The 15860-nt window shown below is 38.9% G+C and overlaps 1 protein-coding gene across 4 annotated transcripts in view; it reads right to left on the bottom strand.

Moving 5' to 3' along the window:
• CA10 (carbonic anhydrase 10 (inactive)) overlaps window positions 1-15860 on the bottom strand; it is a 389056-nt gene that overhangs the window by 26938 nt on the left and 346258 nt on the right. For all 4 annotated transcript variants that reach the window (XM_087956234.1, XM_026681334.2, XM_087956235.1 and 1 more), the window contains 2 exons: window positions 12263-12358; window positions 8582-8654 (listed from right to left, as the gene is read on the bottom strand). In XM_087956234.1, coding sequence (XP_087812360.1) covers window positions 8582-8654; window positions 12263-12358 — 169 coding nt within the window. The remainder of the gene's footprint in view (window positions 1-8581; window positions 8655-12262; window positions 12359-15860) is intronic.

Raw genomic sequence — 15860 nt, 5'->3', positions numbered from 1 at the left:
GTAGGACATCCTGGCATCCAAGGATAAAAGAATAATCTCACTTAAAAAGAAACCCATCAACAGCAGCATAGTTTACCTAACCTCTTGACCCGAATACTTGAGGAAGCAGTCAGGTCTTCGTATCTTCTGCTGCCCTCCAGCCCTTGCTCACTTCCCTTGGTCAATGCCAAGAGCAATGAGGCCACTGTTAGAGCTAGAATAGATTATGCACAGGCAGTGCAATCATCATTAACCTCACCACAATTCTCTTGCCTTTTGGAATGTTTTCCTTTAGTGTAGTCCAGGCCTCTCCAACTTTGGCAGTTTTAAGACTTATGGACTTCAGTTCCCAGAATTCCCCAGCCAGCATAGCTTTATTCATAATTGGCTGGGGAATTTTGAGAGTTGGGAGAAAAAATCCACAGGTCTTAAAATTGCCAAGGTTGGAGATCCCTGGAGTAGTTGATGGTCATTAGTATTTGATCTGTTAGTAAGATTAATTATAATTATGCTAAGTACATCTCCTTCCCAAAAGGAAGGATTTGATTTCTAAGAGTCAAAACATCAGAGGTTCAAAACTACTGGCATGGAGGATTCATACCCATGTTTCTCCAAAAAGAAGGCCAGGTCTTATTTTCTTTTGACCCCCGAAAAAATGGCTAGGCCTTCTTTTTGGAGGGTTCTAATTATTGACTCACCTCATGGTGCTGGCACTGACAGCCCCACCCAGCAGGAGCCTGCTGCTAGCCTACTTCTTCTGTGGCCGCTTGCTGCCACTCACACATATTGCCCTGGCCTCCATTTTGCCTTCAGATGCCTTCCAGAAAGCCCTCTGCAGCCGATAATAGATAATTATCGGCTGCAGAGGGCTTTCCGGCAGGCATCTGAAGGCGAAACGGAGGCCGGGGCAATGCGTGCAAGTGGGGGCAAGTGGTCGCAGAAGAAGTGACCACAGAAAAAGGTGAGGCAAGTGTCAAGGTTTGTGAGGCCTGGTAAGTAGGGCAGCTCCACCCCCCGCATCCCCATCCTAGCTTATTTTTTACCTGTGTGCCCAGTGGTGGGATTCAAAATTTTTCACTACCGGTTCTGTGGGAGTGGCTTGGTGAGCGTGGCAGGGGAATGATACTGTAAAATCTCCAGTCAGAGGTGGTATTTGCCGGTTCTCTGAACTACTCAAAGTTTCCGCTACCGGTTCTCCAGAACTGATCAGAACCTGCTGAATACCACCTCTGGGTGTACCTCGTCCCCTCCCCTGAACCCCAGGGTGGGAGGGGCCTTAATTAGGGCTAGTTTTGTGGGTGGGGCTTAATTTGATTGCATGCGCTCAAAAACGTGATAGGACTTCTTTTCAAGGTGGGTCATCTTTTTGGAGAAACACGGTATTTTCAAAGTTAATATTCAGAATATGGAAATGCTCATATAAGGTGCAAAACTACGTCCCAATGTGGTGATGAACATGAAGTATAAGACAGTTGAGGCTGCAGATGCAATAACCAACACTATTTAGGAAACTGTTGGGAAATGCAAATTGGGTGATCACAACTCTTCCTGCATACTGATGGAGGTAATCAGAAATGTTATTCTGGGAGGCAGATAAAGCACAGTAGGCTTCAAGATTTGGAGCCTGTCACATTGTTCTAAACAAGATAGCTCATATTATAAAAAGAGGGGAGTGGGAAATAATTCTTCAGATACATCTTAGAAACAAAACAACTTTTTTCAGGCTGATGTAATCATTTACATCATCGTCAATGACACAGCAAATCACAACATTCTATTCCCTTCCATCACAAAGGGGTCCATTCTTCCCCTGCAATAATAATGTCTAGTATAATAAGGGACTGAGGGGAGGTAGATAGCATAAGGGCAAGGTAATATTTTGCCTCTAAACTCTGCTGAAGATTTCATCTAGCTTGGTGTCGAAACATTCGGAAACCAATCCACAAGCGCGGAGAACATACCTTCTCCCTCATCCTACCCCCGAGCTACAGATATTCACCACTATCGCAATGTTTTGCTGTATCTCATCTTGTTTGCTCTTCGTCAGAATAATGAGAGAGGAAGCATTTTGCTTTAGAGATTCCATGACAGGTTTTTCGGTTTTGGTTCGCTGTGGATTTTTTTCTCTCCCTTTACACAGTTTTACATCATTTTACTTTCATACACTCCAGTTTAGTGTCTAAGTAAAGGCATTAGCATGTGGATGGGAATCAGGAGTAAAAAGAACACAAGAGAGGATTGTAAGACCCAAATTAAAACAAGGAAATGGTGGAGGAAGGGTTTTGACTCATGGAGAAAGATGCAAAGAGCTTAAAATAGACGGCCTGCTACAGTGCAGCAACGAGGCAGGTGAGTTGCTCTCCTGTTTAATTAAATCATAATGAATTATGCAGAGGTTTGTAACCTACTGTTCCCTGTCAATAAAGAAGCAAAGGATTCCAATCTTCTGCCATAATGATATAATCACGTAGAAGTATTATTAGTCATTACTGATGTGCAGTGCAGTGCAGTGGTTAATGTGTTAAGATTAGGGCTGAAGAAATCCAGGTTCAAGTTCATCTTCAGCTACAGAAACCCCATGGTTTACAGTCTTTCTCTCTCAGTTCATGCTATCGAGAAAAAAAAAAAAGATCTTACTGAAGCTGCCTTGAATTCCTGGCATCAAATATGGAGTATAAATGTAACAGAAAAATAAATAAACTTATTGAATGTTTTTAAAAGAAATGCACTCTTCCGAGTTGTAGTGACAGTGATGGTGGACAAATGAAATCCCTGTTGGAGCTAACCAACTATCAAGACAGCTTGGTAAACTGTCTTAAAATAACTAAGGCAAACGATGCACATCTCCCTAAGAATACAAATAGTGGTCCTTTCATAAAAAAAGGTCTGATTTGAAATTGGCAAGATACATATAAGGATGCATCAGTTTCCACAACGATATGCAGGAACAACCTGGGGAAACAGGAAGGAATCCTGCAGACTGGACAACCAGCCTGTAGGAGATGTCTCAGCCCATAGAAGGTGGGATGGTGAGGAAGATGTTTCAGAAGGGAAGACCTCCCTGGTCTTCCAGAGAGTAAAAGGAAAAGAGAGGTGAAATAGTTTAAGTCTTGCAAGATTCTGGGAGTTTAAAGTCCAGAAGTTTTAAAGTTCCCAAGATTGAGCATCTTTGGTGTGATCAGTGGTCCTTACTATTTGGTCTGTCAGTAGGTCTAATCTTATTACCTTGCAATATACAGCTAATACTCTTGACTGTTGTTATGTGGCTTATTGGCCATATCTTACATGTGTCTAAGACCGGCATCCAAAAAAGTGCATGACATTGGATGCCTCAAAAGAGGAAATCATGACGGTCTCAGAAATTTTCGCTCCCAACACTTAGGGAAGATTTTAAGATGATTAATGGCCCTTGAGATAATGCTGAAGATGCTGCGAAGGATCGAAATGCTGGAAACCACTTGCTGCTCAATGTACTTTGCACATTGAACCAACACAATTCTAGGCTGCATAAACAGAGAGAGAGAGAATCAAGATCACATGAAGTGATAATACCACATTTATATAATGCCTTGGTAAGGCCACACTTGGAATGCTGCATTCAGTTTTGGTTGCCACAATGTAAAAAAAGAGTGCAGAGAAGAGCAACAAAGATGATTTGGGGACTGGAGGCTAAAACATATGAAGAACGGTTGCAGGAACTGGGTATGTCTAGTCTAATGAAAAGAAGGACTGGGAAGACATGATAGCGGTGTTCCAATATCTCAGGGGCTGCCACAAAGAAAAGAGAGTCAAGCTATTCTTCAAAGCATCTGAGGGCAGGACAAGAAGCAATGGGTGGAAACTTATCAAGGAGAGAAGCAACTTAGAACTAAGGAGAAATTTCCTTACAGTTAGAACAATTAATCAGTGGAACAATTTTCCTCCAGAAGTTGTGAATGCTCTAACACTGGAGGGTTTTAGGAGGATGTTGGATAGCCATTTGTCTGAGGTGGTGTAGGGTTTCTGGCCTGGGCAGGGGGTTAGACTAGAAGATCTACAAAGTCCTTTCCAATTCTGTTATCCTATCCTTTCCTATCCTATCCTATCCTATCCTATCCTATCCTATGACTTAAGGATGTTGAAGATTCCTGATTGTATTTCTTGCCTGGACTGCCTTGCAGAATTAATAGAAGGAAACATCTGACAGTGAGGTAATAGCTCAGAGAGCTGTCAGGAATCTGGGCATAGAACTGCAGCAGGGATCACAGAGCAATTTCCATTTGTTTTATAAGACAGGTCCATGTATAGACAGAAATATCCTTGATAGCCACCAGTTATCTGGACACCAGTGGGTGCCTTTGTCCTCCTTCTTCATTGCATCTCTACTTGATAACTTACTGCAAGTCACTTAGTACTATGAATATATCTTCTCAATGCGTCTTGCGGTACACAATACATCTTCCTTATAAATGTAATAGCACTGGGCTCTAAGAACAATCCCTATCGGCAGATTGCACTCTTGGTTTGAACCACTTCTGCCTTGGGAGAATTTCTGAGTTTGTAAGTATTTGTAATATACAAATGCTATAGCTTCCTGTAGACTTTAATGGAACAAGACAGGAAAGAATTGCATGGAGGTTCATAAAACATGAGATCAGGTGGATAAAACAAATAGTAATTTTTTTAAATTAAAAAAAAATGGATTTTTTAAAATTTAAATCAGTTTTTTTTATTTTTATCAAATTTATTTTAATAAAATGCTTTTGGAGTAATAATCTATCTAAAGATAGCTTTCTATTTAAGATACATTAATAATTTAGTTTATTTAGCATGAAATGGAGCTTAGTTATGTAGCATGAAGCTGTATACTCTGCAAAATTTACAACTCATTCAATGAATCCAAGCTTTGTAAGCTAAATAGGAAACCTTCATTTTGTTTGCAAACAATAATATTAAAGATTCTAACTGCCAGCAAGAATGAGTCCTTACATTGAAAGAGCACCTGTCATTTCAGATCCATCATGGCAGCGCCTACTAGCAGGCATCCACTCACCAGCTGCCTGCCATGTCCCTCACCTTGTTGTGTCACTGCCGCATCCCCAGCCATCCCATTAAAGTGAATGGGACTGTTGCTGAGTCAACAGTGGGTCAGAGGAGGAGCCGCTGCAGGACAGTGGCTCTTTAAAAATTATGATTTAAATCGAGTTGATTTAAATCAAGCCTTTTTACGAATGATTTAAATAATCTTGGTTTAAATCAAATCCACCCTGGATGAGATTCATATTTGCCTGTATTTTTTTTTAAAGTCATAAAGTCGCCATCTATAATACTCCTCATGTATCTTCTCTTGCCATTTCTTTACACAGTATTGCATATATAATGCTATAACCAGATGACACTCAGCCTATGGTGGCAAGGTTCAATAATCAAATTCCATTATCAAAATAAAGATTTTAAAAATTGGAGGTGTGTGTGTGTATGTGTTTGGATGAATCCAGTACTTCTGGTCAGAAATAGTCACATATTTTGGGTTGTGATTCCATTCTGTCCAAATTCCATATAATTCGATAACTAAGGTTCTGCATGAAACCTATATACGTCTCACAGTAAATATTTTAAATGTGCTTTATCTACGAATGTCCATTTCTGAACATTTGTTTTTGAAGTATAAGGTTTAAACTTTACTCATTTTGGGACTAGAAGTTGGTGAATGGGGCATTAATGCAGAAGGTACAGATAAAATCAATTTACATGCCTAAAATAATGGAAGAATTTAGTTCACATCAGTGTATATCCAACTAAACTTTTTTACTTTAAGTCAAAATATCTGGAGTACTATGTGAGATTCCTTAATGATAAGCTTTGATTCATAAGGTTAAAAGATCTATGGAAATGTATAGAAATTCTATTATACAGTAATTAAAACCATTTATTTTACTGAAAATTGAAAAATGCATTCATATTTCTATCAAGGCTGTAAACTAACATGCAGAAGAAAACTTGAGTTTGGGGTTTTTCTAGAAATGCAACTCAGATGCTTAAAAGAGATAGTAATTAGTCTGTCAATTCTTAAGTTTAAAAAAAACCAAATAAAAAACCAAATATCCTTTAAAACTATTGATGGAGTTCCAATGACTTGTAGTTATTCCAATACCTTCATATAATTGAGAATACCTTTGTGTATGTCTGTGTGTGTCCAGGGGATTGTTTGAATTGGAATCCTTATTAAAACAATGAAAGCTAAATTTAAAAATCCATGTTGAAATTCCACAAGCATGTCTGACTGTTAGTCTGATTAATACTCTTGTGAATGTAATGCTTTTAGAACTATTCTTCAATTAGTGTACAACTCTTATTGTATCACCCAATTTATTCTAAAAGCAAGTAAGTAAATGATACCTAGTCCTTGATTTTCTCAGAGCTGAAACTAAGCAATAGCTGTATAAATGAGGTTCCTAAATATGAGTTTTTGAATGACAGCTGCTTAAGAGCAATGTAGGATTCCTCCTGATACATGAAGCAAAACTAAATTTCCCCTGCAATGAAGCTATAATCTATCATCCATGACAGTTTCAAAATTATTTTCCATTACTCTTTTTGTATTGCTGTTTGGCCTTGAAAATGCTTACACAGGCAGTCCTCAACTTATGACTGCAATTGGGACCAAAAATCCAAGTCATTGTGATCATAAGTCAAAGCACCCATGTCAGTCATTAAAGAAATCACACAGTTATTAAGCAGATGACCACTATCCTTTGTAGTTTTATACATTTATGCATTTTATACATTCTTTTTATGTTTTCATTAAGTTAGATGGAAGATGAGATTTATATTTCTTCTATATGCCTCTGATGTAGAAAGAAGATATCCAATGGCTTTTCTGCACCATAGTCTTATGTTACTTGATTCCTTTTCTTAAACCAGCCAAAAACAAAGCTGGCTTTAAAAAATCCATATCCACATTTCAACTCCTTCCCTGCTTGATCATATAGACAGTCTGGCATTCTGTCCAGATTGGTGGATTCCTCTGCTGCTTTAGTCGTCCCACTGAATCAAAGGCTTTACAGAAGTCTATGTAGATTGCATTTATTGCTTTGCCCTGATCAAGTTGTGTAGTCCATATGTTTTTGCAGTGTAAGAATTGCAGATTACAGGATAGTTTTTTCCTGAAACCAAATTGTTTATTGGAGAGTAGGTTGTTTGTCTCTAAGTGGAGGATAATGGATTGGTTAATAGTTGATTCCATGACTTTACAGGTGACGCAGCATAAGGAGATTGGTCTGTAATTTTCAACTAGGCTGGGGTCTCCCTTTTTGAAGATGGGGATGACCGAGGCAACTTCCCTGCCTCCCTTGTTAAGCTTTTTTGTGTAATAAAAGCTTCCAGGGAAGATGACAATATTTTTCTTGTTGGTAGTCTCTATTATTTCCTGAGGTCTAAGTAGGCCTTTCACAAAAATATGATGATTTTGTCACTAAATTTCAGTGATGAAATTTAGGGGAGCTCTTAAACACAATGTGGGAGCCCATGCTTGATTTCAATCCCTGCTCTTTCTCCTTTCCGATGGTGTATCTTTTTTCTTCTTTTATTTCCAACTACCATCTATTTCAGCTCACTATCAGTTTATCAGGAAAAGAATAAATCCCTTGTTCATAATGATTAGGTTTATACTATTTAGCCATGGACTGACTTCAGTCCTGATATTAAACTCCACAGCATCAGCTAGCAGGTAATCTGTCACTTGTTTATTATATGAAGATACAACTCTTCCTGCCCCTTTGTGTAAGACCATTAAGAGCAGCCCCTGCTTCACAGCCATAGGCAAATAGGTTCCCCCCCCCTCTATATCTTGGTCAATAGTTCCAACTTGAACTAAGGATAAACTAAACTACAAACCATGGCCGAAGAAGAAATGAACTCAATTCCAGCATACTACAAACTTGATATGAAATAATGGCACAAGGAAAAACAACACCCATAAATTGCCAATTTGAGTATTACAATGAACTATAGCTAGCAAACCCCAGCAGAAGAAGGAATTTATGTAGTTAATGGAACATGGAACACAGGAGACCATGGTCCTGAGTGACAAAGGATAAGGTTGACATTTACATCTCAGGAAATGTCAGCCGTTGCATTTGGCATCTCAGTCTACATAAATACAGAATGGTTGAAAACACTCAGAGCAATTATGAGTTTGCCACAAGTTACAGCCTAAATAAGAATGGAGTAAATGAATTACTCGTGCCTTATGCATCTCACAGATTTTTAAAAATACCTCAATGATTAGTTTTTTCATTATGGCATATTTTACGATGCTTTAATCATGCTCTAACTATTACTGCTTCCTAATGCTTAGACATAAAATATTATAAATATTCAGATATTTAAGGAAAAATATGTGTTTCATTAATTCCACTCCACTACCACAAAACAATTGGGAGATGCTTGAATTTCTCTTTTTAAAAAATCCCTGATTAAATGCCTCATAGAATAAAGCATATACAGCAATTTTGAGAGATGTTTTTATCAACTTTTGCTTTTGAAATTCCTTTCAATCTGAAATATGCATATTGAAAGATTGTCCCATTATTCACTGACATGGAGTCAAAAAGAAACTTACTTTTATACGTTATTCTTGTGATGGTGTCTCTGTTAAGCATACGATTTAAAAATGGATTTGATGATTCAGAAACCTGCGATGGAAAGAATTCATTGTCAAAACAAAAGTAATAACCACGAACCTCTTTTTTTTGGAAAGTGTCTATTTATCAGGGTGGGGATGGAGGGGTAGGAGGAAGAGAATCAAGGGACAAGTACAGAATTAGCAAAAATGTGGATGTACTGCAATCAGATGAAATGAGTAATGGCGGTTCAACTTTGTATTAGTGCAGTCCAATGGAAAACAGAAAGGAAAGGGAGCTGTATTCTGAATACTCTGAACATGAGTTGCATCAGCTTCTTGCCATCCTAGTTTTTGGTTTTAACTGAAAATTGAACTAATACTGTTGGAAAACAGGCATAATCTGACATAGTTATGCTGGCAATGAATAATGCCTTTCAATCCATTTAGGCAAGACTGGTCATAAACCACCACGACTCTCTAGGCCTCAATTTTCTGGGGAAAAGAGATAGAGTGGGCTAATCTAGTATACACTAGATTCGTTTAGGCAAAAATCCAGAGCAAAACCTGGTCTGTTTTTGACGTAACACTTTCTGCCTCAAATCACAGCATGCTACATTCTCATCTATGCTGCAGTTATAGTGGGATGAAGTGTGGATTCACAATCATTTTTAGCAGGAGCATTTAGTAAAGGAGAAGGAGGTCCGAGCATCAACCTGCCTCCAGTCAAGAGCAGCAATCCAATATGCAGGAAAGATCAATATGGCCTTAAAATACTACTCAAGAAAGGTAACTAAGGTAACCACTTGCTTTGAGGTTAGGTATGAATTTGGTATGAGCAGGGGTGGGATTCTACAGGTTCGCACCTATTCTCTAGAACCGGTTGTTAATATTCTAAGCAGTTCAGAGAACCGGTTGTTAGAAGAAATTACTGGCCTAATCCTGTAAGGAAGGCAGGAAGGAAACATTCTGGTGTTGCTTACAGAAACTGCCTCTCCATTAACTCTTATTACATTCTTGGCAGGACTAGATTTCCTGTCTCAGGAACTTCTCTGGAGGTTTTTTTCCCCTCCTTTGCTGGTACCTTGCTTGTGTCGAGTGACCATTCAAAGTTACAATGGCACTGAAAAAAGTGACTTATGATCATTTTTCACACTTACGACTGTTGCAGCATTCCTACAGTCATGAGAGGTCAGGCGAAGAGATGCATGCCTCAATGTGAGTGATGTTGAGTTGGCCATGCCCAGCCAGTCACATGACCATCAAGCCACACCCACCAATAAGCCACGCCCACAGAACCAGTTGTTAAAAATTTTGAATCCCACCCCTGGGTATGAGTCGGCTTTTTTGTGGCTTCTTCTGCAACATTTTGAAATACTTTGTCCTCTGCTCTTTGCCTTCATTTAGAACAAGGCTTGGTTACATGTATACATGGCAATGATAGTTCAAGCCAGAACAGTGTCAAGGTTACAGAGTGGAATCTGACCACAAATTAATTAGCCTACACTTGTCAGGTTGACTCTTGGGCTTGGACTGAATGACAACAAAATGCAAGATGTAGTCTGGGAATAATTCAGACCAAAAATGCACCAGGGACATCTTCAGCATGCAATTCCCACTTTCATTCTCTTTTCTCTATTCCTTTCCCCGCTCTTTCCCTTTATTACCTGAAGAGCAGGATACAGAGGGAGTATTTGGAATAAATTCTCAGGCATTTTACAGTATGAAAAGAAGAGGCCTTTTTTACTGGGTTAATTTCTCTTGGAAACCAGGAGCACTTCATTATTGTGATACAAAATTTTTATAAATGAAGAAATATCCTCCTGAGATATCCAAGAAAAAGGACAAATAGAGATTTGGATTTTTTGTGTGTGTTCTGCCTAGCCCGAGCATATCAGATTATCACTTGGACATATAGTACACGACCCTTTTAAGTGGTGGTTGAAGGGGAAAAATATGTTCTCCATTTTTAACCCTATCCAATAAGTTAAAAATTATAATCAAGCTTGGAGCATGGAGACATGTAGGCCACCCTTGCTATCCCCAGCCTTAAATAAGGAATGTGGTTCAGTGGTTATAGTAATCAGTGATCCTGCTGTGCAATGAAGATTTATGATCATACAAAATGCAACAACCACTTTCAGCCAAATGCATTGTCTTTGTTCCTACCATGCCTGTCATTTTGGGAAGTCAAAGGCCTGTGTAGACTTCTATTCTCTCTCCAGTTACATTAAAAAAAAAAAAAAAGATTAGCTAACTGATGCAATGTGAAAGCTGAACTAGCTTTTAGTTCCATTACTGTATTAGGTCTGAAATTTTAACTGCCTCTAATAGATAAAAATGGCAGCAGCTCAGGAGAGAGTCAGCTTAGATTTTGCTCTACCTGTCACTGTTATAATGTACCTCTCCCCATGTCTCTCCTTTGGCCAGCTTTTAGTAGCACCATTCTAAGATCCCACACCAGAAACAAAATGGCCAGTTAGTGAAAAATGCAGTTGGAGAGAGAGGATTAAGCTCTTTGCACGCAACAAGGCGCCCAGATTCATGCCTGCTACAAAAAGAATAGGGTTGTACAAAATCTTTGAAGGGTGTTGACACTTGAATGGAAATTTGCACAAAAAGCCCATTTGAAGTGGAGAAGCTGTGTCGTTTGACCCAGAAATGGTGGCCTCTGTGTGTCTACCACACACACACAAAAGCAACTGTTGATAATATAGATTAGTCCCAACTCTTCTTCATTGGGGTGGAGTGAGTGACAGGCCTTCTTGAAGGAGATTGTGCTGAGATTCACCCCATTAAATAATATAACAGGTGACACATTGCCACCTGCATGACATTGATTTAGAAAATATGAGATAGCCCTCTATACGCTGGGCAACCTATTCTGAGGACTGCTAATATTGCATCTACCAATACTCCATCAGTTTTTCAGGCTGAAGTTCTGCTTCCACTTCTCCCTTCATGTCTTTGACTTTTCTGACTATCTCTGACCATTTCTCTAGTGCCAAATGAATGGTACCCCAAATCTACAAATCCTGTTTTCCAGAAAGGAACATGCATAAAGAAATTCTTTCCAAATATTATCTCTGCCTTTACCTCAATGTATGTAAATTATTTAGTACAGTGGCTATTGGATAGCTCACTGGGGAGTAATGCCCAATTCCTTTGTGCAGTACAGTATATTCTAGAAGTATTTATGGAGGGAAGAAACCCATAAACACAAGAATGGGATGAGAAAAAAGGCCCCCAAAAGATCTGTGATGCTTTCTGAGCATCTGCCGAAGAGTATTATTATTAATAACACAATTACAGTAATATAAAATATCACTGCATTATTTGCAGAAAGATGGAAATGGATTTGCATAATGTTTGTGTCTCTCTCTCCAAAGTGATACAATTGCTTTGCATCCTAAAGCACGACTGTGTTATCCCCAAAGAACCAGCATTTTTTAAATGCAGGCAGTCTTCAAAGTTGTCTTCCCCACCCTGTAGATAGTCCACAGAATTACAATTCCTTTGCTGGATAGGGGAGTTTGGAAGTTGTAATATCAACACATCTGGGGCATCAAATAAAAAAGGGCTGCAGTTAGAACTTCCTAGACTTATGCACCAATGCTCTTAATTTCTTAAAATCACCCAGCAGAATGTAATTAAACATTTATGAAATTTTACTATACTTACTTTCATAAATATAGAAACTACCACCAAGCCATTGGGACTTTTTGCAGCTTCTGTGACATTTGTATATAACTCATGGTTATAGTGGATTAGTTGAACCTAAGGATAGAGGGGAAAATGAAGAATAAATAGTGGAGAATCAAACCCACTCTCCTCTTATAAAGCAACAAACACTCTTTATAAGGGCATATCTATTTGCAATTTGACTTCCATCACGTTGGTACATTTTATAATAATTTATTATTATTATTTTTACAGCTTTGCTGCCTACATAATTTTAATAATCACTGTGGTCATCTGGCTTGTATAGGAGTGCATCAGTTATTCCTCTTCTCAACTGTCAATAAGTGGATTGAACACATTAAGATGCTGAATTTACTACAGAGGCACTTTTGCTGCAAAAGCATTCAAATAATCCAGCAAATATTTCTTTCCTTCCTCAGCTCTGTTTTCTTTAGCATCCCAAGCTCTTCTCAGAAATAGTTGGAGGTGGATCCTTGCACTATTATGAGAGAAAGGAAATGGCAGTGCCAGCCACAGCTATTTTGAATTGCACACAACTCATGAGAAAGCCTCCAAAGCCATATTCAAAATCCCTCCAAGTATATGAACCCGAGCATCATAATATCACGTGCCAAAGTAATCCACTAGGTGCTATGATGTACGTTCTTTAATTTCCCAGGCCCCACAGATAGACTTCTTCTTACAAACTTTTGACTTACAAACTTCTCTTGGTACCAGCAAACCTGCCCACAATTTAGAAGGTCCCAGAAGGCCAGAAAGGGTTAGTTTATGGCACGCTGCAAATGTATACTTGGCAGCAATGTCACACTGACAGTGAGAACAATCAGCCAATGGAACAGCTTGCCCTCGGAAGTTGTGGGAGCGCCATCACTTAAGACTTTCAAGAAGAGATTGGACTGCCATTTTCAGAAATGGTGTAGGGTCTCCTGCTTGGGTGGGGGGTTGGACTAGATGACCTACAAAGTCCCTTCCAACTCTGATTATCTGTTACCTGTGATTGTACTGTACACCATTTTGGACATTACCCAGTCCTGTCTGTTTCCTGATTTCATTATGTTTATTTTGCAATGTTATTCCTTTGTATGGTGACTGTGAATTACAGTATGTCTGGAATTAGATATGTGCCATTTACATAAGGTAAAAACTGTACTGTGCATATTTTTTTATACTTGGTTGGACTTACAATCAAATGGACTGATGGTCAGCCTCTTGGAATATAGTCTGATAATGCAAAAAACACAGAGGACTGTCTGTAACTACTGTTTACACAAATTATAATCTTTTTCATATATCCTCCAAAGCAAGACCCAAATAAATGTCCAAATGGTATTTTGACTCTGGGTTGCAAATGTTGTAAGCTTTATACAAATCCAGCTATTATAAGGGGATCCGTGATTAACTGTTTATATATTTTTCATATCTATTCTTTTTGTACACACACATACTGTATCTATCTGTCCTTCCTCCCACACACTTGAGATCTCCTACCAAAAAACAAAAACAAAAAACCACACCCTATCGATGCACAAATCTGTATTTGCACCTTTGCAGATATCCTAATTAAGGCTTGTCTTCCCACCTTGCAATTTTATAAGACTGTTAAGTTTTGCTCCTGAAGAAAATGTTGCTGTTCTAATAACAGGGGGGAAAAGTGCAGAAGCTCTTTTATCCTGTGTTCTTGGATATTGTTGGAAATATTTTTCTCTCCTCTTCTGCAGTAATGGTTTTAAATCTAGGCTATGCAAATTAAATTCTCATGATAACCACTGCATTTCAGACAAACCTTTTTTAAAATGTATGCTGCTAAAAGTGTGGATGGTGTAGGAGAAAAATACCAATCTTCTTGCCAGGAATTATAATCCATTTATTCTTTCTTTTAGCATTTCTCACACAGCCTCTGCCTTATATTTCTCTAACTAAATATTTTTAGATTTTTAAAAATCATTGCTTATTTTTAAAATCAGGTTCCTTAATGTTAACTCCTTTAGGGAAAGGATTTAGTTCAGCATAATAATATCCTCAAAATGGACACAGGAATGGGGTTCTAATGAAGAATCTCATGGTTTATCTCCTTTATCTATTACATAAAATAGGAGTGAAGTTAATTTTTGTTCTTTCTGAAGTTCAAAGGAGGAAGGAAGGAAGGTAGGTCCTTGGATAGAAGCCACAGGACATGAAATTAATTCTGAGGGAACCAAATTAATCTCCAATACTGAACACTTCAACAAGAGAATAATCAGAAAAGCCATTGAAATAGAGAAACACCCCCATAACATGAATAAACGGGATGATACCTCCCGCCTACCAGACATCTGGAAACTAGCCCTTATCAACAAATGAGTCCCAGTCACGAAAACCAACACCGGACCCAAAACAACACATGACACCACCACCAGTCTCCCTCACCAGACTCAAACCCAAACCCATCCCATAGATGAAAGGCAACCACCATCCAGAAACCAGACCATGGCTGCATCACCAGCTGCCACACCCCCTGACCCCCAAACCAAGCAAACTGACACACGCCATAAACACATAGCCAGGCCTCAAACTCGGAGCCAAACCAAAACCCAGAACGTCACATTACAGCCACCCGTTCTGGATATCACATCACAAAACTCAGGAGGTTACACCACAAAACCTCAGGATGTTACAACATAGCCAACGACCCAGGAGATTACAGCACAAGACCCAGGATGTCACAACAATAGAATTCAGAAGGTCATCACACAGCCCATTACCCAGGTCGTTACAACACAGGAGGCTGATAGACACACAGCCAATACCTCAGCCACACATGTTCTTACGAAAAAGCCAACCAATCTGCAAACATCAACTCCATCAACCAATTAAGAAATAACAACACAGCCAACCTCCCAACCAGTATATATAGAGAGACAGCAGCTCCGATCATGCTTTGCTCACATAAGCATGAAGATGAAAGCACCAGTCTGAAGATGAGAGTGGGACCTCGTCGCCAAGATACTCTCAATCTTACATGGGAAAAGACCCGAACACGCCAAGACCTGCAATATATATATATAACATTGATGGGGATGCTATTTTACATCATCATACTGCAAACATGACACAAAGTTACTTTATACGCTAGTAAGAGATTGAGATATTAAAAGCACTCAGAAACTCCTTTGAATTCCTACTATTCGTTTTATTTTCCACATTTATATAGCCGCCATCTCACAATCAGGCTACTAAATGGTGGAGATGTTAAGTCCTCTACTGTGTCTGTATGTAGCTACTGAGTCTAGAGCTAAACCTCCCGAGATGAAATGGCAAAAAAAAATGTGGGTGAGTCACTCATCCCCTATATTTTTGTGTACTATATAACCTCTCAAAAATACATTTGAGTGGCCATTTCCCCTGCAACAAGAAAGGGAAGGTGTGAGCTTAATATTTCAGCAGGAGTGAAAAATAGCTCTCACTTGCTGTCAAGAATTCAGTACTAAAGGCTATTTGCAATGTTTGTAAAAGAAAGAAATAAAATTAGGAAGGTGGTTATCTCCTGCTGGCCTTGAATTGCAACAGTGAAGTCTGTTTCCTCAAGGTGTTGGATAAA

The sequence above is a fragment of the Notechis scutatus genome, chromosome 2, assembly GCF_049901735.1.
Source record: "Notechis scutatus isolate UNSWTSFEM ecotype Mainland chromosome 2, rNotScu1.2, whole genome shotgun sequence".
Classification (NCBI taxonomy): domain Eukaryota; kingdom Metazoa; phylum Chordata; class Lepidosauria; order Squamata; family Elapidae; genus Notechis; species Notechis scutatus.
The sequence above is the reverse complement of the archived record's forward strand: the minus strand, read 5'-3'. Positions and strand labels throughout refer to the sequence as shown.